Genomic DNA, 24,297 nt, shown 5'->3' with positions numbered 1-24,297 from the left:
TGGAGTATATTTGGAAGCCTCTCTGTGGTCGGCATTTATATCAGATTCATGACAGGTGAATTTTCCAGATTGCTAAAGTAGTACACAGATGCTGCCTCAAGCCTTATCTACACTTCGTGGGTGAGTAAAACACTTGCAGAAGAGCTCCAGCCCGTCCTGCAACTGCTCTATTATTTCCCTTTCCTATCTCTGAACTACAGAGGCAATCTCAGAACTGAGAAATAATGAAAGGAGTTGGAAGAAATATTTTTCAGACTTCTAGATGACGCCAAAAAGTGTGTGCTTGCAAAACACCATATTTCATTCGAGTTTGATGTGAGTTTTTGTGAAGAGTAAGTCGCTTTGCTCTCTGTGCTTCACTTCCCCTTCTCTACTACAGGGATAATAGCAATTGCCTCCCTCCCAGGCACACTGTGATGATTGATAGCCCTAAAGATAGCAAGGCATTCATGCTGATCAAGTTGAAGATGTCCCTGCTCACTGCAGGGGGGCTGGACTGGATGGCCTCTAAAGGTCCCTTCCAACCCAAACTATCCTCTGTAAGTGCCACCACTGGGGACAGATGGAATGAAAGGACCGAGGAGTTCCCGGGTGGGCTCCAGGCACTAGGCAGTAGTTGCCTGTTACCTTGTCACAAGTTACAAAAAGTTTATATCCTCCAATATACAAAACTTGTGTCCTCCAATATTTACAGCAACCAGTCTTACCCTTGCAGGCAGGTTTGGTGCCATTCCAGGTTCGGTCTTTTGTGCAGGTTAGAGAAGATGCCCTGTCTGACTCCATCATATACCCAGGCGTGCACTGGAACACCACCGTTTTATTGTAGGTAAAATCACTGCCCAGTCTAATGCCGTTGGCCGGCACACCGGGGTCACCACAGTTGATCACTGCCAAAGAAAAAGAAGCATTTCTGGCTGACCACCCCTCGTCTCACGCTTCTGGATCCACAATAACTAGAAACCTGATGGTCCTGAGCATTTTTTAGCGTTGGATGCAATCTACTAATTGCGGAGAAGGGAGCACCCGTAGCACAGGATTTGGAGAGCAGCACTAGCTGTGGAGCCAGCTGGGCTACGGCACGTGGAGAAAACTCTGCTTCTACTCAGTGATCTTAATGGCACAGAAAGACCTTGCAAGAAGTAGTATTAACACACATTAAACATTAAAGAAAAATCTGGGTCAGATCTGGGCTAGGTGGCAGACAGTTTGCCCAAGGCACGCCCTCCTCTCTCTACCCTTGTTACGGTCTCGTATGTAAGACCACGTTTGCTGTCACGCATGTTCCCGCTGCAGGCACCTGCGGGTGGGAGCGTGAGGCAACCCAACACCTTCACCGAGGGCTTCTGAGCCGGGGCTCTGCCCACGCACGTCCCGGTGTCAGCACGCCGGCAGGCAGAACGCTCACGTTCAGAAGCAGCCCTGGAGATCCCCTCCAGCTTGGCTGACATCTACCCATGAAACCTATTACGGAGCTCCCTTCATCCAACTGGAAAGAAAACAAACCCAAAGCAAGAGTTTTCCATTAGGTACAAGCAGAGATTGCAGGCTGAGCGACTGCTGCCGCCACTACACAGCTTAGCCGAGTCTCCCAGCACACGTGTGTGTGCACACCTACGGCGAGCATCCAACACACCCTGACAACCCGTCCCCAGAGCCTGGCGGCGTCGTTCGCCTCATCTTCCGGGAATCCATCCCAGCGCTCACCTGTACACTCTGGACTGGTTCCAGTCCACGTCCCGTTCACCGTGCAGTGCCTACTCAGCACTCCTGTGGAGTAATAGCCTTCCCGGCACTGATATATAATGGAACTGGAGAAAATCAAGCCGTCGTTAAATATAACCCTCGCGTTGCTGGGGGTTCCTGGGTTTCCACAGGATATAACTAGAAAGCAAAGTGACAAAGTTTTTTAAAAAGATAGCCAAAACACAACCAACCTCCCCAAACCAAAACCCAAGGCTTTCATCCTGCAATTGACTGTTCTCTATAAAATTAGATTAGCTGCAAAGCCCCTGGATCAGCTCGGGCAGAACAGGCTGTTCCGTGGGAAATCAGCTGCATCAATCCAAGAGGATCCCAACCACCGCTCCCCAGCTCGGAGCAAGGGCTCCGCCTTGCCAGGCAGCACGTCCCAAGGCTGCGTGCAGCACCCCTGGCAGGGGAGCGAAAAGCCCCCGCCACCCCTGCAGCCAGTCGGTCCCCGAAGCAGCGGCCCTGCTCCTCTCCTGGGGGGATCCTGAGGTTCGCCACCGCAGCCGAGCCTGGGAGCAACCTCCTCCCGCCCGCTGCTCCAGGCCAAAGGAAGAACCTGCTGGTTGCAGCGGCTTATCCCAGCTCTCACCTCGCACCTGGCCCTACAGCTTAATAAAGCAAGGGGTGCCAAGCATGCAGCCCCTCCATCTTCCAGGAGTTTGGGAGCCCAGACGTGAGCGTGCCGCTTTGCCTCTGGCCCCTTTGGAAGCCGACAGCTTTGCAGACTTCAAAGGCGTGAAAGCAGCAAGGGAGCCCGCTGCTCTCCCACTGTGGCGTTGCTCGCTGCCCAGCTATATCCAATTATGCTTTCAGAGAAGGGAGAATGTTGTAGGAATACAATTATAGGTTTGTCAGTGCCCAAGTTTTATGTTTAAAGTACCTCAGCACCACAGCAATAAAAGGGCATCAGGGTGAATGGTGGTACACGAAGCCCTGTCATGACAAAATAAGCACCTGCAATAATTGCATCCAGCCCTCATTTACTCCGAAATTACAGGACGTAGAAGAAAATCACATGAATCAAGGAAAGGCTTAAACCACATGCTCCCAGCTCTTTGACAAGGAAATTCCTGGCTCTCACACCTCCCCAGCAGCCTGCCACAGCTCTGCAAGAGCATCGGTCTGTGCGTGCACAAGGTGACCCGTCCCTGCGCCGGGACCCCTGCCCAACACACACACGCAACATTGCCGGCCATCCTCCGCGGGGAAACGCAACTTCAGGCCCCAGCAGGAAAGCAATGAGCACAGGCCACCAACGCAAGGAGAGAAGTCTTCCTCTGCCGCGTTGCTTAGTTTGCTGACAGCCTGTTAACGTATGAGCTTGTTGGAGGCATATCTGTTTGACAGGAGGAAACTAATAACCATTCTGGACTGTGTGCACAGAAACTCTGCATGGCACTAAAATCATCCGAGGTGCTCTCTCGTTACAGATTTCTCATGCAGCCAACGTCTCTGTGATACACGGTGTCATTTCCAAGAGATGCTGGGATAAAAGTCAGATTCTATCAACTCAGAAAAAGCTCTAAATTACTATTTCACTGCCCGCCCATACATCAGCGGTTCTCTCCTGCCCAACCTCCTCCACCTACGGACGTGGCCAAACACACACTGATGACCCAAAAATATCACTTTTGTGACTACAAGGAGACGCATGGAAATGGTTTAATCGCCGCGTGCATCAGCTGCGACCTGTACAGGTTAAATATAAAAGAAGCCATAAATATAAGGATGAAAGGTTTGAACTTTTAAAATCATAACTTACGCATAAATGGGATCTAATCACACAAGTGAGCAGTAAGCTGGTAAATAATTCCCTTTGGCTTCAGCGGGAGATATAAAATAAATTAGGCCCCAAAAGAAAACCGGGTTTGGCTCTGATTTTGGAACTGGGTATAAATCCTGAAGACCCTGGAAGTCCCACAGTCACACCCACTCGCGTCTCCTTAAGAACCTCAAACCCAACCGCCTTTAAACTGAAGTCAAAATTCAAGAAAATAACCTGAAAATCAGCTGCAACAGATGGGGATTTCTTAGAGTCGCTGCTGCTTTACCGGGGAAATATTTCAGGAGACGATGCTCAGCTGAAACAACTGATGCGGCAAGGAAGGTCTGACTCTCCGCTGCGGCAAGGAGCGCGAGGGGTGCTGAGAGCCAGCTCGCCCCGGGGCTCGGTTCCTCCCGTGTTGCAGAAGACGCGCCAGGCAAGCGCAGGAGCCCGGGCCCTTCCTACCCCGACCGGCACGTCTGCCCCCCTGCGCTGAAGAGCCAGGAGCCCCCGGCCCCAGCCTGCTCCGGCCGTGCTGCGCCGCCGGCCCGAGCAGCACCGCAGGGCTCTCCTGCAACGCCAAACCCCGCTGCTGCTTTTGAAACACTTCAAACGTCCCTGGGACTTACAGACTGATCCAGACCTCCCCGCTTCGGGGTTTCTGGGTTTGCTTCTTTATCAGTGTCAGTTTTGTTCCTACAGTTAATTTTATGGAGTCCTTTTTGAGCAAACCTCACGGAAAAGCTTGCTAAATGCGATTAACTCCATCCCCGCACCAAGCACCTGCACACCTCTGCAGCCCACCCGCAACACAACATTTGCCTGGCAGCTCCAGCCCAAGCCCTGGGAAGGGGTGAGCTCAGCGCGGCCGGCTCCAGGCTCCACTGAAAGTCTAACGGGAGATGGCACAGAGGGAAGCAAACACTTCAAAATGCACTCCCGAGCCCTCCTGAGAGCTCAGCTACTTGCCCTGACCTAGGAGCTGTTCGCTCCTTTCAACACTTCCCTGCTTCCTCGGGGCCGTCGCTCCCGTTGATCCTTGCTAACTGGTACAGCTGCAGTTATCAGACACGAAGGGCTGCCGACCCGAGGGGTTTCGGAGCCGGGGGCCGGCGGCAGCGGGCACGACAGCATGCTGCACGTGCTGCTGCTGCAACGCTCCCCCCCAGTTCCTCCTCCTAGAGAGGAGCCGATTTTGATTTCTGAGGCGGCGTGCTGTGCACGTGCGCGAGCAGAGGCAGCAGGGACTGGGGGGTCTGCCCTGACTCCTGAAGCCGGCCGGAGCTGTTCCCTGCAACCCCATCGCTGCTGGGGGGAGCCGGGAAGCTTTTGTACGCTACAAAGCGGCCTCTGCTATATAAAACATCACACAGCTCAGAGGTGCTCCAGAGCTCAGCAATAATTAATTTGATTCCAATCCACGCATTCTTTTCTGAAAAGCTTATGAAGATTCATCCCCCCCTTGCCTTCCTTCGCTTCTTCCTACATGTTTTACAGTGAGAAGCTGCTGGGAGACAGGGATTTCTCTGGGTCCTGTTCAGATGCTCCGCTCAGAGCCAGCGTAGCTGCACGTGAAGCGAGTGATGCTGAGCATGGCCAGACAAGGCCCCCGAGCTCCCCCCACCATGCACCCACCCTTCGCCGAAGCAGCATCGTCCGGAGCAGGGCAAGGGGCAAGCGCTGTTGCTTACTCTACACTTAAAGTTCCCCCAGCCCCGCACAGCAAATACCTCCCTGAGCACCGTGAGAGGGGCTTGTTTCAGGGCCTTTCCTTCTGCCAGTGCCAGGAGAAGGCCCATTTCTGCAAGGAGCAGCGAGCCATGCTCTTCAGAAACTGCAGCAAGGAAAAGCTTTTGGGCTCTGCTGCCATCTGACCGCCTGGCTGAAACGCTTTCCTGATGATGGCTGATCATGTCTGACACATCAGGCACAACCTCCTGCTGGATTAAGACACAGCTGAGAGCCTGGGCTGGTGATTTCCGTGCTGTTTAATTAAACCAGTAACCCAAAACCCACCTCACTATGCAGAGAGAGGAAGAAAAAAGCAGCCTAGACCCGAGTCCCAGCCCTGCCACCTCCCATGTCCTCAGCAGTCAAATGGGCATGAGACAAAGCTCAGTTTCTTTTCCCAGCGTTGTCACTTCAAATAAATACACTTCTCTCTGCTGAAATGGCCAAAGAGCAGCCAGAGCCCCACCTCATTTTGGATGCAGTGTTAATTCACTTGGAGAAACAATAAACATTATAAAAGTAAATCTTCTGCTCAGCTTCTAAGAGGAGGAGGGAGCGTACAGGAAAGCACGAGTGCTGAGCCCGCTCCGGCACCACTCCTTGGTGAACACAGATGGGGCATCAGGAAGGAGATAGAAGGAAAAAAAGCATCTGAAATTTCACTTACACTTTAAAAACTTGCTGGAAATTAAATTAAAGCTAAATGAGGCTTGAAATCTGCAATTTTAGAAAGCCAGGGAAGCTGCTCTTACCAGGGACCACAAAACGAGGGCTACATGAAACAGACTGAAGCAGGAGCCTCAGAAGGAGTCCCTGCAATTAACTTAATTCCAAACCACTTGTACATTTTTGGAAAATCAGTTGTGACTTCTTCCTGCCTCCCTATTCCTTTGTTTTTCTCAAAAAGATCAGGACTAAGAGCCGATGAGTTTCAAGGTGACCCTCTGCAAAGCCCAGCGCTGCCATCTGCCACGCGCGTGCCCTCCCCGGATCAGAGCCGTACCGGTCCCGGTGCTGGAGTCACCCACGGTCGAACATCAGCCCCTTGACTTCAAAGTCAAGCAGATGCTTTGTAATTGAACCTATTACAGCAGCTCGCTCTCTCTGAAACGGAGATAACAGCTCCTCTCCCCTTCCCTTCTATTCATGCTGTCGGATTGTCAGTGTCCTCTGTACGTCTGCGCACTTACGTGTTCCTCTGCAGCGGGCCCTCATCTCCTGATGAGCGGACCGAGACCCTCCGTGCTCATTTAGCAGCTAATCTGGAGAGCAATTTGCATTGGATTCCCTGGGCAGGCGAGTGCTGGTGACCTGTGAAGCCCCATCAGGCTTGATTTTGCTCAATTTTGAGGACTAAGAGCGGCGAACAAGTGTCTGAGTCAGAGAACTAATGCACCACGGAGGCGCTGAGCGGCTCCGCTGCCGTGCTGGAGCTCTTGCACGGCAGCAGAGATGCCCATTCCTTCCACGCACCTGCCTAGGCACTTGGCTCTCACCTTCATTTGCCGTGAATTCAACCCCCAAACTAATCTCTCCCCGCCCTCTCCTATAAATACCTGTTCCAGAAAGTTCAGTGTAACGCTCCAAGTGCAGTCAGAGGAACACCTCGCAGCGCCTGCAACGCGCGGCGAGTACAAATGACCGAGACACAGCACGCTGCTCATCGCTGTAAATGATTTTCCTATATTGGCCACTCAGCACTTAACGTTAAATGACCACATTATAGGCATAATGTTATTATTATTTGTAAAGTATGAAAAAAATCTGCCAGGGATCTGTGTTTTGGTGTCTCTGGAACCTGATGGGTTATTTATCTGGAGATTGATGAACAGAGCCTTTCCACCAAAAGGAAAAAAAAAAAAAAACAGAATAAAAAAACCCCGAGACCTGAGTGTATTAGTAACGTGATTCAGTGTCTTTTCAATCAAGAGCTCCATCAATTTGGAATAAATTTCCAATTCATTTACAAACTCTCTTTGAGCTTTTGGCTTTCAAATCAGCTGGAGAGAAGCACTTCCCAGGTCTCCTTGCACTTGGTATCCTGCCTCGTTTTGGCTTTTGTTCTTTCCCCAATTGATTTTTAAACACTTTTATAAAACAGTAGCGGTGAGCAGCACAGCTCCAAGAACCTGGCTGGGGGTTTATTAGATTGGATTATAGGGCCTTACTTGATTCCTTCAAATGGAAAAATAAGGGGTTTGGGGTTTTCAAATATGACAATATGCTTACTGGTTTATAATTTGCATTTTGCGTTTCTGCTTAATGTAAATGACTCTTGCGTGCGCCAGTTCCAGCTTCAACGGAGGTTTGAAGCTATTGACTTGTCTCGTTCTGCTGAATTTCCTCAACGAAGCAACGACGAATTAGTCAGTGGCACCCGCAGATCTGACAGCGAAACGGGGCATTTCTGACCATCTAGGTGGGTACGTGATGCAGACCAAGAGACATTCACCCCGGTGATCCTTGCAGCGAGCCTGCGCGTGACAGCCGCAGGGGACGGCTGGCGGTGAGGGCCAGATCCCTCAGGCTCTTCCTACTCTATACCTCAGCCCAGACGTTGGCACGAGCGCGAAGCCCTGACACCACCCTGGTGTGCCCTGCACAGCGGAGCAGAGCTGGGCACGCGAGAAGGCGATACGCATCCTTCAGCACTGGAAAACCCTCCTGTGAGATGCGACCTGCGGATGTTCGGGAAAGGGGACACCTGAGGCTCCTCGACGTACACGGAGTATTTGGAGGAAATGCTGAACAAGACTATTATTTCTCACAGCACCAGACTGTCCCTGGCAACTAAAAGAGAGGGGGACGGGCTGGCTGGGCAGCCGTCCCTGCTGCGGTAACCCTGGCGCGCTGCGATGCAGGGGAGGATGTGGGTTGGAAAAGTACCTTCGCACTCCGGCTGCGTGCCGCTCCAGGAGCCGTTGGCTTGGCAGGTCCTCTCGGATGAACCCCGGAGCGTGTAACCGGGCTCGCAGCTGAACCGGACCACGCTGCCTACATCAAAGTCATCTCCCAGCCCAATGCCATGAGAGGGGATCCCCGGGTCACCACACACACCCTGGCTGCCTCCTGTTAGGAAGAGAGCACGGTATCAGCAGAGTAAGCAAGTCCTTCCCTCCCAGCTGCCCGCGTTCAGAGGGCCAGCACAGAGATCTGGCTCGTGTGGCTGACTCGATTTAACTCTGACCGGCTCTCGGCAGAGTAGGGAAATTCCAGATTAAATGTCTCCCAATTCCAGGAGCCCACTGGTTTTAAGCTGCTTGCAAAACATGGCCATAACTTGTGAATCTCAAGATGCAGCCCTCACCAGCTGCAGCTGCTCTCCACGGCAGCTGCTCCGCAGACAGCAGCTCGGTTGCCAGCATCAGTCATGTGAACGGTTTCCCTCCAAGCAGAAATTACGACATGCTCCAAGCCACCTCAGCACGCCCTATTGTATTTGCAGAACAAGAAGCTGTTGGGTTTGGAGCACAGAGGCAGGAGGGATCCAGCTGAGAAACATCCGCTCGTACAAGTTGTGAACACTTTGAGCTGCCGGCTGTAAGTTAGGGGGACAGGAGGAAGGGAGCAGCTGTGGCAGATGCCTCGCAGGGGGTTCTCTGGAGCAGGCTGGAGAAATGCCCACCTCCTTTTACTGCCTGACACAGGCTCACACCGGGTATGCCTGTTCTTGGCTTTCTCTGCTAATGATGTGTGTAAACACATCCACCCCCAAGCCAGGAAAGACTATTTCGCTCCTGCCGCTAGCAGTGAAGTTCCCGGTTCCTGGGCCTTCTGTGCTTTGCTGCAGGTACAGCCTTTGCAGCCTTACGTGTAATATAAAACATAATGAGCATATTCATCATCTGGGGAATGTACTTGCTTGTAAAGGGAAGGGGGAGAATGCTCCAGGGTCAGCATTTTGTTCTTTCACAATATGACTTAATCAAAGTCTTTTGTTTCATCTTGAAAAACTGCTGTCACCACTGCAGGGATCTTCTGCACACAATGGAGAACCGTCAGCAGGAGATGGTCTGAGCTCTCTTCTGCCTCTTCACTGCTTTTGTAACTGTACCGCCTGAGTTTGGTGTAAAAGAGGAGCCCTTCCCCAAGCCCTTGCGTGGAAATCATGGTTCTGAGGTACTGGTCATTCACCTGGCCCCAAATCAGAGAGGGTCTGTCAAACACCATCAGCCTTGGTCTAAAGCTGCCTCCGCGAAGTCATTCAGAAAAATCACATGCAACAGATGCCAGCAGGAACTAGTCAGAGAAATGCTGAATGTTTCAAAAAATCCACCCGGAAGGCTGACAGGAGAGACAGTGACAACCACATGGGGAGAAGGCATGAATTGGAGCAGAAAACCCTTCCGAGCAGCCACAGATCAAGTAGTCTACGGATACGGCTTCCAAATACGAGGATGACTCCGCCTGATTTCTTTTTCCCTTCCAAAGCAGAGGTTAAACTTGGTCAAGTGCAGCTGCTAAATCTAAGTGGCACAATTAAAAATTAACACTTCTCCCAAATGCTTTGCTCCAGCTAAGTTCTTATTTTGTCTGTCCCTGTGCTCTCCAAGGAACAAGTGATGGGATGGCGCGGGAGGAGGGCTTTGCAGAGCATCCTGCCAGTCGTTCAGCGCCCTTCCTTCTACGCGAGCCATCAGCTGAGACCCCAGCAACCCGATCTCAGGGAGGCTTGGCAAGCACTTCTCATTGCATCCTCCATGACTTTGACCCAAGTCCCGCTCATCAGGACTTATTTTGCTTATCAGGATGTTTCCAGTGCGAGACCTTTCTCACTCTGGCACGGGGGTAGGGATGGACTTCTGTTGCCAAACTGCTCTCAGTGCAGATGCTGATGAGGTAGAAACTCATTGTACCAGCTTCCACTTGCCTTGTGCAGACCTGGGTCTGCTGTGGTGCCATAGCAGCAGATGTCAGGCCCTGGAAAGGGGCCACATGGGCTTCTTCTAGTGGAATGCATGAGAAAGAGGGCCAGATGCTGCACTCAGGATGGACAGACCTGATTTTTGCATAAGGCACATTCATACTATACAGACTCTACATGGAGAAAACTAAAGCAGCAAGCTGCAGTACGCCTCCTACCACAAACGTTTGCTGCAATGATTTATTCCTCATCTTGCAAGCCGAGTGGTTTATTCTCTGCCGGTGCTTATCAACCAAGTTGCACAAGACCAGATAGCTGAGATGCAGTGATTTTCAGAGCCTTCCACAATCTCCCTCTGTAGCACGTGCATTTCTCCAGCTCAGCAAGGCGTATCAGGATAAAAAAAAGGGTAGTGGAGGATAGGACTGCCCCATCCCCTCCCTCCCAAAGCCCACCTACCCGAGCAGTGTGGCAGGGAGCCGCTCCAGCGCCCATCGAGCTGGCACATGCGAGTGGAGTTGCCGATCAGAGTCCGCTTGCCGAGGCAGCTGTACCGGACCACGGAGCCAACGGTGTACTTGTCACCCGAGATCTGAGCGTGGGGCGGGGAGCCGGGGTGGCCGCACGAGACCACTGCAAGAGACACATGCGACAGCTGTAACCACACGGGAGCCGCCTGTGATGCTCGTTCGAAGGCAGATGCAGCGGGTACACAGCAAAGTACTGCACGTTTGAGGTTGTTGCACAGGACCGTGGCAGCTTAAACCCGCTCGTCTGCCCAGAGCCCACCAAACGGCCGGTGGCTCACGCCACGGTGCGGGTGTGGCATGGCAGACCTTGCATCGTTTCCTTCTGGGGGACATGAGCTCACCCTGTAAAAACTGCCACGGGTTTGTGCATAAATGCCCGGTCTTGACACTGACAAGCTTTTTGCAGGTTCCTTAGAAAACTCATCCCTTCTTAAACGTGAATACTCCCGTGGCCACCCACCCCTGGCAGCGCCAGGTCCTGCGACACGGAGCTGCAACCGGTGCTGTGTCACACCCGAGCAAATTATCCTGGTAGATCCTGAGTGCTGCTCACTCGACCATGGCTAGTAAAAAAACACCACTAACAATAATTAATAGGTTTACTTTAGCTTAGCAATCAGAGCTGAGATGGGAAGGCTTCTGACAAATACACTGACAGATCGAGGGGCTATTAAACAGGTTTGGATGAGGATGCTCAGCGTAAAGACCGTGCACCACTGTGCTTCTGAAGGAAAGCGTCCGTAACGGATATCTTATCTCCCTCTGCTAGAGTCTAAAAATACCAATACTGGCATGCGGTAGAAAACATGATGTATGTTTCAATAAAAAGGAGAGCACGCGTATGTTTGGGCACGTGGGCGTTGAAATATACTGGTGCAGAGCTGTGACTAAAACCAAGGACGCTTTGCAAGGAAAAGCATTTGATAGCTAATACTTAAACTCACACTGTAACTAACAATTTAATAACAAATACTCCAGCAGGCTCAGCTAACCTTAAAACCTGTGGCGGTATTGAGGTTTTTAAAGGATTTACGTACACAGTGTGAAGACTGTTTCTTCTGATGCGTGAGGCTCTGCTCCCGTGTACTTTACTTGTTGGACTCGCTCTCCCACCCCTCAAAGGGGATCAGCTCTGTTTTACGCCCTCCTCAGAAACAGGCATGAGAGAACGTTTGCAGCCCAAGCTTGTCTGGCATCAGCCTTCTTAATTTAAGTTCTAGAAAGTGCCTAGTAATTTCAGGTACCCAGCTATAAACACTTCAAAGGGGTATGGGTTTCAGCACTAAGCCATCTTAAGTTCAACACACGGAAAACAGAGACATGCAAAAACCTCTTGCCTTTTTTTTTTTTTTTAAACTATTAAGCCCAGGAATCCAGATAATCAGCCGTAAAAGTGACCTGAGCTTCCAGTTTTGAGAATGCCCAAATCCACCAAGTCAATGGATGCTCAACATTTTAAGGAAGCAGATCGCTTTTACTTAGCTGGAAAGCTGTGGACTGAGGGAGCCCGAGATATTGGGCTCCCAGGTTTTAAAAAGCAACTACCCTCTCGGAGCCCCTGCGGCTGCGGTAACACACGCTTATCACTTGTCAGTTCCCCACGGCCTGTCAGGGTGCTGCAAATGCGCGAAGGTGGCATGCTGCTAACAAAGGGAAAGGAAAATGTGCCAAAAACTACTTTGTATGACTAGGTGTCGAAGGATAATACGAGAAAAAAAGAAACAGTCACGGCTTTAGAACAGCTCTGCCGATTTGAACTTAAGGGGCTCCATTTCTGACTGCTGTAATGATTTGGTATGCCAGGTAACAGGAGATGGCAGCTGCTTTACCCTCCAGAAGGAGGTACGAGCTGTGCCGGGGGTTGTTCTGCCAGGGGTCTGCTCCTGCCTCTGCCACTGGCTCACCGGGCAGCCCTACGTCAGCTCCAAATCCGCCTTGGACCTCGGTCTCCCCCGGTGTGAGGTAGGAACGCCACTGCTGCCACCTTCCATACAGTGCACGGAAAGCTCTTGGACTAGGTCTTACTACCACAGCACGTGAGCACCAGGAGTATTTTGCCTTTCTACGCTACTGGAGATACTCCTTAAGCTAAACCATCACCCAGAACCTCCCAATTCTCTCTGCAAACCACAATGGCAGAAAGGGCCAGGAAACTCTAAGAAAGGGGGGGAGAACTGTAGAGCAAGGGGCAGGAAGCAAATCCTCTTCGGCACCTGCATCGCAGCAGAATAAAGGCCGCGGTTAATTCACCATCGCGCTGCCGCTTCCCTGCCTCAAAGCTGCAGGGACGAGTGGGTGTATGAAAACTCGGCCATGCCTGAGCGGTGCTAAATGTGCTCTGTCCTCAGCCAGGCTAGCTGCACGCTGCTTCCTATGAGCACCTGTGTTGCAGCAGCTCTGCTGCCCGTCTCCGCCTGCAATACTTTTGCTGGAGCTGCATGGAACCAGTAAAAGTCAGCAGGAGCTGCCTTCCCCAGCAGGAGGAAACCATCTCTGGCCAACAGGATGACTCTCCTCAGACCACATATTTTCCTTCTGCGGGCGAGATTTAGAGGCCAGTGAAGCTGATGGAAGGATTCCCATGGATTGCAAAGGGATCCAGACTTTTTCACATGGCCATTCAAGCAAAGCAACAGAGAACGATGGGGGATGAAAGCCTGTGGTGGGTGGGTATTATTCTGAAGAACTTACAGAGACACTGTGGGAGGGCACGGTCCCAAGTGCCATCCCCCTGACAGGTAAGGACGTGTGTACCCAACAAGTAATATCCGTGGCTGCACTGATATGAGACAGTTGTTCCAAAGCTGAATCTGTGAGGACCACTTGGCTGCACTTGACGGATGCTGTTTTCCAGGTGCCCGGGGTCAGTACAGTTTACAACTGCAAACAAACAACAAAAAACCCAAAACAACGGGTGTAACAAAGAACAAAGGATTCTCCAAAACTGAGCAGGAAAAGGGGGAAAAGTTGCAAATCACATATTTCACAATTTAAGTTTCTTCTTTTTTAAAGATTCTTTGGGGCAGAAATAGAAAAAAATCCTTATTAAAAGGACAAAAGAGAGAGTAGAGGCAGTGCTGCCGGCTCGGGCCCTGCCGCGCGATGCTTAGCAGCAGAGCCTTGCGCTCTGGCCCCAAACCGGGGCTTCCATTAGGCAGTTGAGAAGAACTGATTTCCCGATGGACATAGCAACAGTATCGACAGATACTGGATTAAGGGAGTACAGAGGAAGGGAGTGCAGGCAGGGGAGGGAATTTGATAAGTGAACTTGAGTGCTAATACCAACAGAAGTAGGGCAGCCTAGAAGGAGAAAGGGCTCTGCACAAAGACCGTGGCGTTTGCTTTGAGAAGACTGGTCTATAGGGTTACCAGGACGGCCTCTGCTAAGGGACTGGCCTGACATTTTCTCATGCCCTCCCCACTCACCACACACACTTCAATGTCTTGGAGGATGCAGGGCTGGGCAGGGTCTGCGAACAGCTTCGAGTGAAGCCCAAGGCAAAATCAGGTTTAATGCCCAAGACTAACACAGCCCTCTGAGCTCAAACTTGAGGACACGCAAGATCTGGTTTACACGAATTCATGACAGCGTCAAGCTGGATTTTAGGAACCCAGAGAAACCAGCAAGGAAGGCTCAGACCAGTCCCCTTTGCCGGGACCGGGGGGAGGCAGACGACTCACCGCGGCAGGCGGGCAGGGTGCTGCTCCACTGTCCGTTGGCCAGGCACTGGGACTGCAGCGCTCCTTCCAGGCGGTACCCGGTGCTGCACACGAACTTGGCCACGTCGTTCAGGTTGAACTGACTCCCTTGGGTCAAGCCGTTGGCAGGGTTGCCGGGGTGGCCGCACGTGATAGCTACAATCAGAAATCGGAGAGGTTGCTTTTTTTGCCTGGCAGAAAGTGGATTATCCATTGCAAAAAGTTCCCGAGCAAGGAGGGCATAAAAACCCCCTGCGTCAACCCTGAAACCCACACCAGCTTCAAAGATTTGTGGCTAGCTCTGCTGAAATACTGAATCACATTGAGACCGTGGTACCTTTGTTCATTTTACTGGCATAAGAAATTCTCTGAACCACTCTCTAAGCAGCCAAGTGCCAGCATCCTACTGACTTATACTGTAAATCCCTAGAGCTCCTCTTCCAAAATCCCAGCTACCGCTATTAATCTATTGCCTTACATTACCCTGGGTATTGTACACACGGTCATGAAGCCTGATATTTTCCTCCCTCTCCCTGGTGTCAGATGTACGCTCGCTGCGGTATAAAGTTTCACCTGGAGGGATAGTTAAAAGAGAGGAAAAATGGCAGAAAAATCAGGTTTCTAGCATATGGCCTAGAAAGCTTATATCTTCCTGCTTTAAGTCTGAAAACCACTGGGGGAAAAGCTTTATTTCTAAAGCCCTGAAATGAGGATTTTTGCATAGTCCTTGTTCCTGTGGCTGACGTTAGCCTGAGCCAGCGACGAGGTAAAGGGCTAAAGGGTCCCGGCCCGAGCCGCTCCAGCAAGGCCCAGGGAAAGCGCGGAGGCAAAGGCTGGAGCAGCAGGAAGCACACGCGACACCGAAATTCAAAGTGCTTTTGCCCGGGCCACTCCGCTGGCACCTCGGCAGAGGCGGGCGATACAGGGAGGGTACAGCCCCTGCCGCGAGCGCAGCCTGCAGACCTTTGCTTCCAGCACAGCAGCGAGCCCCGCTGCGCAAAAGGAACGTCGGGGTATGCCACACACATTAAGGAATGCGACATCTTCCGACAGCCGAGGACAAAGCAATATTGATCACTGTCAGGCTGAAACAGGGTAATGGTCCGTCAGAGAAAGTCCAGCCGTTCAGCTGTACAGCTGCCAAAGCCAGAAGCTAGACCAGAAGATGAAATTCCCACAAAAGATCCATAACTTGTTTGACTGCCAGGGCTGGACTGTACCACAGGGATGGGAATTTATTCCGTATGCAAGCTGGTGGCAGGTACGGGTCTAAAAAATATGAAGCAAGATAGCCTTTTGGTGCTGCAGGAGGCAGATGTCAGATCCTCCGAGGTACTTCTGAATATGATTATACATGTTTTGAAACAGGTGATGGATTCTGTCCCAGGAAAAAAAAAAAAAGGCTCCCTGCAGTTGGCGTGGATCAGAAAGACCTGTTCACACAGAGGAAGCAACTGCAGCAGGTTTAAAGAGAAAATATCAGAACAATAGGAAATTATTATGTGCTAACACACACCGTGCCACAAGCTTCTTCAGAAGCAATAAAGCCTCAAGGCATCTCATTTCGGAGCCCAACAGCGCTCTGCTTTAATGACATTAAATTTACGTTATCCATAAGGCCTAACGTAGCATAATAACTTCAAGGCCAGCTTCTGCCCATGAGACACCTTTACAGATCTCTGCACAAAAGCTTGGTGGGCTCTCAGGTGCCAGAGTCAGGAGCTGGCGAAAAGCAGAGGCAAGCAAAGGCGCTGCACCGGAGCCAGCCCTGTTCCGCTTCAGGAGTCAGAAGACAGATACAGATGAGCAATGTTCATCTGCTTTGTTCTAATGGGTTTGGTCCCTCCTGAGAGAAACCAGATGAGCCGTTTTTATGGATGTTTAGAAAATCCTGCATTTCCATAGATCTGCCTGGCGGCAGGAGGACCTCTGTGTGGTATCTGTGCACCTAAATACGATTTCCTGGTCCAAGGTCAGTATGTATACGCTTGGCAGGTAAAAGCGAATTCAAACTTTTTCAACAGAGCAGCCTCAGACACGAGAGCAATTCAAACCTACCTACAGACCCACAGACATTCCTCCCAGTAATTCTTTTCCTAAAAAGCTCATGCAGAATCCTAGACGCCCTCCAAATTTTGGAGTCTCTGCTAACCTTGACAACTGGAGTCTGTTTCTTATTTTCAGGCTGGAGTCCGCATCTTCACTGATTTATAGGTCATTCCTTACTTCCTACCTTGCTGTTATTATCATGCCTCAGCACATAAAGCTCTAAACCATACAGGAGAAATCGGAAGCAAACAACTGGAGAATCATGATATGAAATACATGGATTGCACTGTCCATCGATAAGAAGATGCTTAAACTTATTAAGACCTCAGAGCTCTAGAGACTTACTTAATTAGCTTATTTACTGGAAAGATAAATGAGCAGGTTGTAGAAGGTGACTTGTGAACGTGGATCAGAGGAGGAGAGAGACTGACTTTCGTCCGGCACAGAGCACGGGTCTCAAAGACAGTGACAACTGTGGTGCCCTTGGCTGGGCTGCGCCTGCCTTTGGCCTCCCCACACCCCGACAAAGGGTGGTCTCCCCAGAAACCTTCAGCTGGGCTCCCCCATTAGAAATTCAGCGTACGAAAACCACCAAAGGAAGGTGGAATTTACAAAGCAGAGGGAAGACTCAGAGCGGCCGCAGTTGCAGCGAGGCCGCTCGCGCCGCACCTCAGCGCTCTCCTCCCCGCGCCCCGGGGGTGCGTGCGCAGCGCACTCGCCGTGTGCCTGCAAAGCAAGGGACGCAGCCCGGCCGCGTGAACTCTGAACAACGGTCTTCACGCGTGCTCTTGTCCTCTGACTGTCACCAGGGCTAGAGAAATCCGACAACATACTTACGCACACAGACAGGCGTCTTCCCAGACCAGCGGTGATCCTGCTGGCAGATCCGCACCGACATCCCGATGAGGCGGAAGCCGGGGTTGCACTGATAAACCACGCTGCCGCGGTAGTTGTAGTTCTCCCCGTTGATCTGCCCGTTGACGATGGGACTGGGAACACCGCAGTGCCCCGCTGCGGGGGGGGAGACAGGCAATCACCGAGAGCCGGCGCGGGGCCCCCCCTGCAGGCATCACACCCCCGCCCAGCTCTCAGGGTGGGTCTGAATTCGAGTCTCCGCAGTCATAAATAAACCCAGAGCAGCGGTAAAAACAACACATCGTTTTTAAAGCTCTCCTCTCCAGTCTCAAAACACCTCACATCTGTTGAGCAATACGGAATCAAAGTCTGCTTCTTTTTTATATCTACTTAAAACCCTACGGCTTCAGCAGCACCGAGTCCTCGCTTGGGTTCTTCGCTGAATTGGTGCCTAAAATTCCTATTCCCTCCTCACACGCAGTCAGGACTCTTTCCCCACTGCATCACGGGAACTCCACACCTACCCAGACATCTCACTTCTGCTCCACTCCAGAGTCCGTTGGCCATGCACTCCCGCACGCGGGACCCGACCAGGGTGTAGCCGGTGTTGCAGGAGAAGATGGCCGTGGCCCCGTAGCTGGTCAGCGTGCCGATCTTGTTCCCGTTGGGCGGAGTCGGCAGGTCTCCGCAGGAGATAACTACAAGAGATCCCGAAGTACCGTAAGAGGCGGAAGTACAGAAGAGGCAGGGAGATGCGCTCTTTAAAGAAAAGCACTTAGCGACGCTTACCTCCGCGAGTTATTATTGAAGTCAGGAAGGAGTAGGAGAGATTATTAAATAGTTACATGGATAATAACAGTGCATCACAGTCATGTTACATGAGGTGACAAATATAAGTGCTATTAATATTTATTCTTCAGGACGCAAGGGAAGTACTAAAGATAAGACTGGCTAGGGAGTTTTTCACACAGGAAGTTTTTAACACTGGAATATTTCTATTACGAACCCATTGCTAGATACACCCGGGAAGTCTGACTTCCAGCAAAACCACAAAATGGCACAAGATCTCCAATTAGAAAGTGACACCCAGCTTCTCCTCACACAGTGACTTCCAGGAAAGAGCTGATGTCTAAAGATCAGACCCACAGAGGGCCGAAAGCCCGGTTTGCAGGGTGCGGCTGAGCCTGGCCAGGAGCGCTTGCAAATGCAGCTCCCAGCCACAAACTTCAGCTCTTTATTTTATCTACCTTAAAGGTCTGCAAACCCTCTGGAGCTTTTGCACTCAGCAAGAAATCAAGAGACTCACGCTGGGTGCTTCTGACCTTAGTGCATTGCCAAGATCGTGTCGTTTGAATTTAGGTGGCAATAACACTGAAGAAATAAAACGCTCCCGGATCTGGCTGGAGAGCTAGCAGGGGCAAGACTACATCTGCCACCGAAGTCGGCAGTTGCATCTCTAGAAACAAAGGGAGGCGGGAGGAAGGGAAAGACGCCATTCTGAAGGAGAAAATTTTCTGTCTCTGTCTGCACTTAAGAGAGGAAAAGCCCTCCGCCTTCCATAGAAGAGAAGATGCGAAGCACAGCAGTCATGTCAGAATGACTGAGCGAGCTGCCTGCTTGCCAAGAGTGGTTTTGATTAATAGGTGACACTGTTACCCTCGTAAACTTGGCTTTTGCATAAAACTGGGAGAGGTTAGGTTTTAAGTGAGAATTTTCGATTTTCTTTCCTAAAAGCAAACTTCAGAGCATCTGGCACCAGTGACAGCGAACCTGCTGGGACCTGACAGCAACAGACGAGCTAACGTGCTCGAGTTCCTGCAGAACTGTTTAGGTCAAACCAAGAATCAGATCAAGAGATGACCTCTCCCTGCATCCACACTCTCTTCTACCAGAGCAGGGCGCGGCCGCACTCCCAGACGCTGCCAAGAGCGGCCAGGGCTGGGGTGCGTTTGCACGCCGACGGCAGCGCTTGCACAGCCACCGAATGGAAAACAGAAACCCCGTCCCCTGCGAGACACCCCGCGAAGGCGGCCTGCCCCGGCGCGGCTCCTGAGCCTCACTGCTCTTACTTTTACAGGTCGGCATCGGTTCGCCTATGCTCCACCTCCCGTTGGCTTGGCACTTGATGACTCGCTGGCCGGTGTAGTAGTACCCAGGGTCGCAGATGAGCATTAGCTGGGCGTTGTAGTGGTACTGGATCTCGTAGGTCAGCCGCCACCGACCATGCTCAACTGCAATGCTGTTGATATCGGGACAGGTGACAGCTAAAAACCAGGTGTGGTGAGTCAGGGAAAAGAAATGAGACAGAAAGAGGTTAATAGGTGTTTAACTCCAGGGCGCTTCAGGGCGTTTCAGCAAGTGTGCTGGCTTTTCAAGAAGGGGGACAGTATTAGCATCTCTGTTTTACGGGTGGGAAACCCAGACACCATGAGAGGGTATGCCAGACCCATGTTACAGAGGACTAGAAACCCGCTGTCCTAAATACTGCACCTGTGAGGCAAAGCTGTCCGTGCTAGAGCAGGAAGGCATTACTGAAGGGACTTCCAAAACTCCCTGTGGGATTGCACCGCTGCAAACACTCACCCACGCACTGCGGGGGCTGGTTGCCGTTACTCCACTGCCCGGCCTGCAGGCACTCGGCGCTGGGCTCCTCCCCGGGCTGCAGCTCGAAGCCCTGGTTGCAATGGTACACGGCTTTCGTACCCACTGTGTACTCCTTGCCAAAGACAACTCCGTTCCTTGGGGCTCTGGGAACTCCACAGGAGAGCGCTGGGAAGGAGGAGGGGAAGAAAACACGGCCGAGAAATCAGTCGGCATCCAATTTTGTCATGGATTTGCGGTAAGTGAGCTGAAAGCCAGGATCCCAAGCTCTCCTATTTACAAAAGCTCCAGCCCCTGTTCAACCCCAGAAGCTGCAACAAATGCCCACTTTCAGAGAGGATCAGATTTTCAGCTCGTGTCTATCAGTGTGGTAACTGCAAAGCCAACGCTGAATACTAATTTCTGCTGGAAGAGACTCCGGCTCATACTTTCTACATTATCTGCAACACAAAACGCATCAACACACTCTTCGAAAGTTTTCACACTGAGATAAAGGATTAGATAGCAATAACGTTTTGTATTTACACCCCACAGCAGCAACAACCTGAAACCCCTTTCCAATAGCACTGCTGGATTACATAAAGCAGCAATTTGTATAACCACGTTGTGGCAGAAGGAAGGCTAAATTTAGCATTACAGCTGAGAAGGTAAGGGGGAAAATCAGGGGGGAAAAAAACCTGATAAACAGGCACAATGCCAAATGGCTGCTCAAGATGGCAGCACTTCGGAGAAGATGCTCTGCACCACTCCTGCTGACGTTCTGCAGCCAGAAGAGCAGCCAAACAGGGCAGCAAAGGGACAGGCAGGTCACAGAAAGATGAGCAACAGCCAAATACCCACAGACCAGAATCACGTTCATTTATTTTGCAAGAGTTTTGCAAGACGTGACAAGCCCTGTTACCCTTTTCCCTACCGCCGGGAAAACCAGCGCTGGGAGGCTGTCACTCAAATCTGGTTTTTTTCCCCTCTATCAGCATTCAGAAGAGCTGGGAAACCAAACCCAGACCTGCCTCCAAAAACACCACGCTGGTTCCCACCCCTCTCTGAGTCTCGGCGCTGGGGGAAGCCCATCTTGCTTGGGCTGGAGACGCACAGCCCGCCCGTCAGGACAGGCGTGGGCTGCCGCTGCGAGACCACCAGCCAGCGGGGCTGCCACCAGCCTCTGCGGGCACCAAGACGAGCAGAGCCTGCTAGCAAGCACTGATCTGGAGGCCAACACCCAACCCAAACAATTGTCTGCGTTTTTAAAATGCTCTAAAGGAAATCCATTCCTTCCTGGAGTAGCCCAAGCTGCTCCCACTCAGCTAATGTACGAACCGGAGGCTGAGTCTGTGTCTCCTGAGCCACATGCTGGTACTTCAACACACGCTCCCCTTCCTGTACTCCCTCTGCTCTCAAATGAGGGCTCAAAAATCAGCAACTTTAGAAAAGTTACCTTCTGGTGACATGGACACCACTGACCGCAGAAAGGAGAGACCAAACTTATTGTGTACAGCATCAGCACCACCACTGGAGCTTTCTAGCAGTCAGGGTCCGAGACCCTTTTATCCCACTGCTGCTACATGAGTCGGCCAGAGCCCCAGCCTGGAGCACAATTACACAGCACCTTGCAGACGCCGGTGTTGCTAATGGGTGTGAGTAATTCAGCGGGCTGGTATTAGCACGATCAGGCATATCCCTGGTTGAAATGATAATCACACGTATGTCACTTCATCGAGCTAAGGAGCTTGGCGAATCTCTCTACAAGGCTGGGTGTCTAGACAGGCAGCCACGCTGAATACCAATTTCGTTCTGAGGCAAAAAGAAGAGGGGACCTGGAAAGTCCTACCCTTCCACTTCCACCCGGCAGCTCCCTTAGTGTTACTTTCCGATGCTGTATCCAAGCAAAGAGACTGGTGAGAAAGCCGACCCCCTTCCCATGCCACTGCTCCCAGCAAAGCCGCCTCCTTTCTCTGTTCAATTCTCTTCCGCAGCCTGACGCTTCGCCAAAACTCATCACGTCTATTTGCCACCAGGAAACTGAGGCGCAGAGACTGAGGGGAGGGACAGTGGAGCAGAGAGACCAGGGCCAGCTGCGCTCCAGGCCAGCCAGGTTCAGCTGCCACTTGCCTTCATTCCTCTGCACACGAGAAGGATGACTTACTGCTGCCTAGTCCTGCCTCCCAGCAAGCTCCCTCTGCCTCCCAAGTGGCCTCTTTGATCCTTTAGAGTCTTTCCATTGCATAAACCCTGCCCTGACAGACAAGTTCGCAATAATACAGCACTTCTGGGCCAGACACAGTCAACTAAAAATGTCATTAAGCCACCAGAAATAATAAAAACCTGCAACCCTCTTCACCTGCAGGTGGTTCAGGCTACAACATGAAGAGGATTGGACAGGGAGAACCAATTGGGCTGTGACCTCTGCTGCCCTGGATCCGTGGCAGGATCCTTCCTTCCCCGCAAACCCAGCATCCTTGAGTAGCATGTGCTAAGTTTGTATTTATGGAGCCCTGCACAAAGCAGAGAAGCTTGATTTTTGGGGTGGCAATAAACTTGCCATCCGCTCCAAAGAGCATTTCTGAGGCTCAAACTGTGGGCACTGCAATCCACCAGAACCAGAGAGTAGTTGTTCCAGGGGAAAACAAACCAGCACCTGGCTTGGAGAGACCCACGGAGAGCGTGGTCCAGGGAAAATGCAGAAGGAGCACTTAGGGAGGGTCAGAGGTACAAAAACTCTGCCTGCGGAAGACGATGTGCTAGGAAAAGGGACAGAGGCTATGAAAGCAAATCTGCAGCTGGGATTCCAAAAACAAAGCAGCTTAAAAATAGGCAGCAGAGACAGAAAAGGCATATTAGATCATCTTATGTTCTCCCCCATTGTGCCAACGGAAGATTGTTCCCTGCAGAATATTCTCTGCTGCCTCCATAAATGTCAGCTAGGACAGAGCACGTAGTAAAGATTATTCAGAGGGGATGGGGAAGGGGAAGAGGATTATGCGCTGGCAGAAAAGAGCTATGGGAAATGTCATTTGTTAACTAGACCATGTGTTTACGGGCACCCCAGTTCCCCTCCTCCTGACACAGCTGATTGTGTGAGCAATTTATGCAGTGTTATGGATCAAGTTCCCAAATCTCTGCCATGCAGTCCTGGCCACCAGAAAGGATGAGAAATTGAGTACAGCCCAAACCAAAAGGTTGCCAGTTGGCTTTGAGAGCAATGTGGGGAAAAAAAATAAATATATAAAAATAGGATGTTGGATTTTATGTAGCTGAAGCAGGCAAGAAGAGCGGAGCCAGCCCTGGCCATCAGCTGCTCAAGGCCGGGGGGGGGAGCTGCTCCGCCATGAATTCTCCTACAGCTCCGGCTCGCTGCCGCTCACCTCCTGCATCCACCTTCAGTCGCTTGATAACCATGGGCCACTGTTCAGATTCCTGATGTAAGTATGGGGAAACAGAGAGGAGGTGACTTTCCCAAAGGGGCTATTTTCAACCTCTGGATCTATCGCGACCAGCAAGTCCCCTGCGAGAGGGACGGGCTCCTCCAGAGGGATACCCAGCACCAAGATCCTGACTGCGCTGCTCTCGGTGTGGTCAGCGGACAACCTGCCCTCCCCAAAGGGGAAATCAGAGCAGGAGCCTGCCTAAAACAGTATGAATTGGCCCCCAAATTCTTTCTCTGTCGGCAACTGCCATGCAGTGGCACCACGGGTTGTGCCCACGGAGCTCCTGACATGCCACGCGTTCAGCTGAACCAGAACGGCGCAGGGTGGGTTCAGTGCGTCTCGGGCAGCTCCTAAAGGGAGACCCTCTTCTCGCACCCCTCCATCCCACGGTGCAGACCTGGGGAGCTCAGCAACACCGCAGGAGCCCCCCCGCATTTCCAGGCCAGGCAGTGACAAGCCACGGATGATCTGGCTCTGACTCCCTCGCTGGTAGCCTGGGCGCTGGTGCTCAGGGACTCATTTCTGCTCTGAATCATCGCTGTCAGGTGACACCTCGTCCAAGGTATCACCTCGCCCTCTCCCAGCCTCCCCACGCATCCTCTATCTCCTCCCTGCCTCCATGTTTAAGATCCATTCCCCACGCACCATTACACCTCTTGGAAGTTAAATATAGATTTTGGAGCTGAACATGAGGCTCAGGTGGCGTTTCCAGCACACCAGGGCAGCAAAGACTTCGCAGCATTTGTGCCTATTCTTGATGACATGATTTTCCTTAAAAAAGACGCAGCACATCAGAGGAATTCCTTACGCTGGGCTAAGGGTTCGGGAGGCACAGTTGCCATGACAGCCCCTCGCGCCTGCCGGTCTTGCTGCGCGGTTCGTCTGCTCATTCCAGCACTCGGCGTTTGCCCCCGTCCACGTTATCGCGGAGGCTAAATCGCTACCTGAGCTTGTGCCCAGCTCCCCAGCTCCCCTTTGCCAACGCAACTGGGTGGCAGGGTCTTGGTTTACTGCTTTTCCCTCACCTTT

The 24,297-nt window shown here is 51.7% G+C and overlaps 1 protein-coding gene across 1 annotated transcript in view; it reads right to left on the bottom strand.

Moving 5' to 3' along the window:
- Positions 1–24,297, bottom strand: part of CSMD2 (CUB and Sushi multiple domains 2) — a 358,465-nt gene that overhangs the window by 18,337 nt on the left and 315,831 nt on the right. Inside the window, exons 51-60 of the mRNA XM_064471428.1 lie at positions 19,826–20,011; positions 19,312–19,506; positions 17,767–17,940; positions 17,225–17,398; positions 14,321–14,494; positions 13,331–13,519; positions 10,569–10,742; positions 8,132–8,314; positions 1,705–1,881; positions 708–887 (exon numbers count right to left, since the gene is read on the bottom strand). Of these exons, the coding sequence (XP_064327498.1) occupies positions 708–887; positions 1,705–1,881; positions 8,132–8,314; positions 10,569–10,742; positions 13,331–13,519; positions 14,321–14,494; positions 17,225–17,398; positions 17,767–17,940; positions 19,312–19,506; positions 19,826–20,011 (1,806 nt within the window). The remainder of the gene's footprint in view (positions 1–707; positions 888–1,704; positions 1,882–8,131; positions 8,315–10,568; positions 10,743–13,330; positions 13,520–14,320; positions 14,495–17,224; positions 17,399–17,766; positions 17,941–19,311; positions 19,507–19,825; positions 20,012–24,297) is intronic.

This window comes from Phalacrocorax carbo, chromosome 22, assembly GCF_963921805.1.
Source record: "Phalacrocorax carbo chromosome 22, bPhaCar2.1, whole genome shotgun sequence".
NCBI lineage: Eukaryota > Metazoa > Chordata > Aves > Suliformes > Phalacrocoracidae > Phalacrocorax > Phalacrocorax carbo.
The sequence above is the reverse complement of the archived record's forward strand: the minus strand, read 5'-3'. Positions and strand labels throughout refer to the sequence as shown.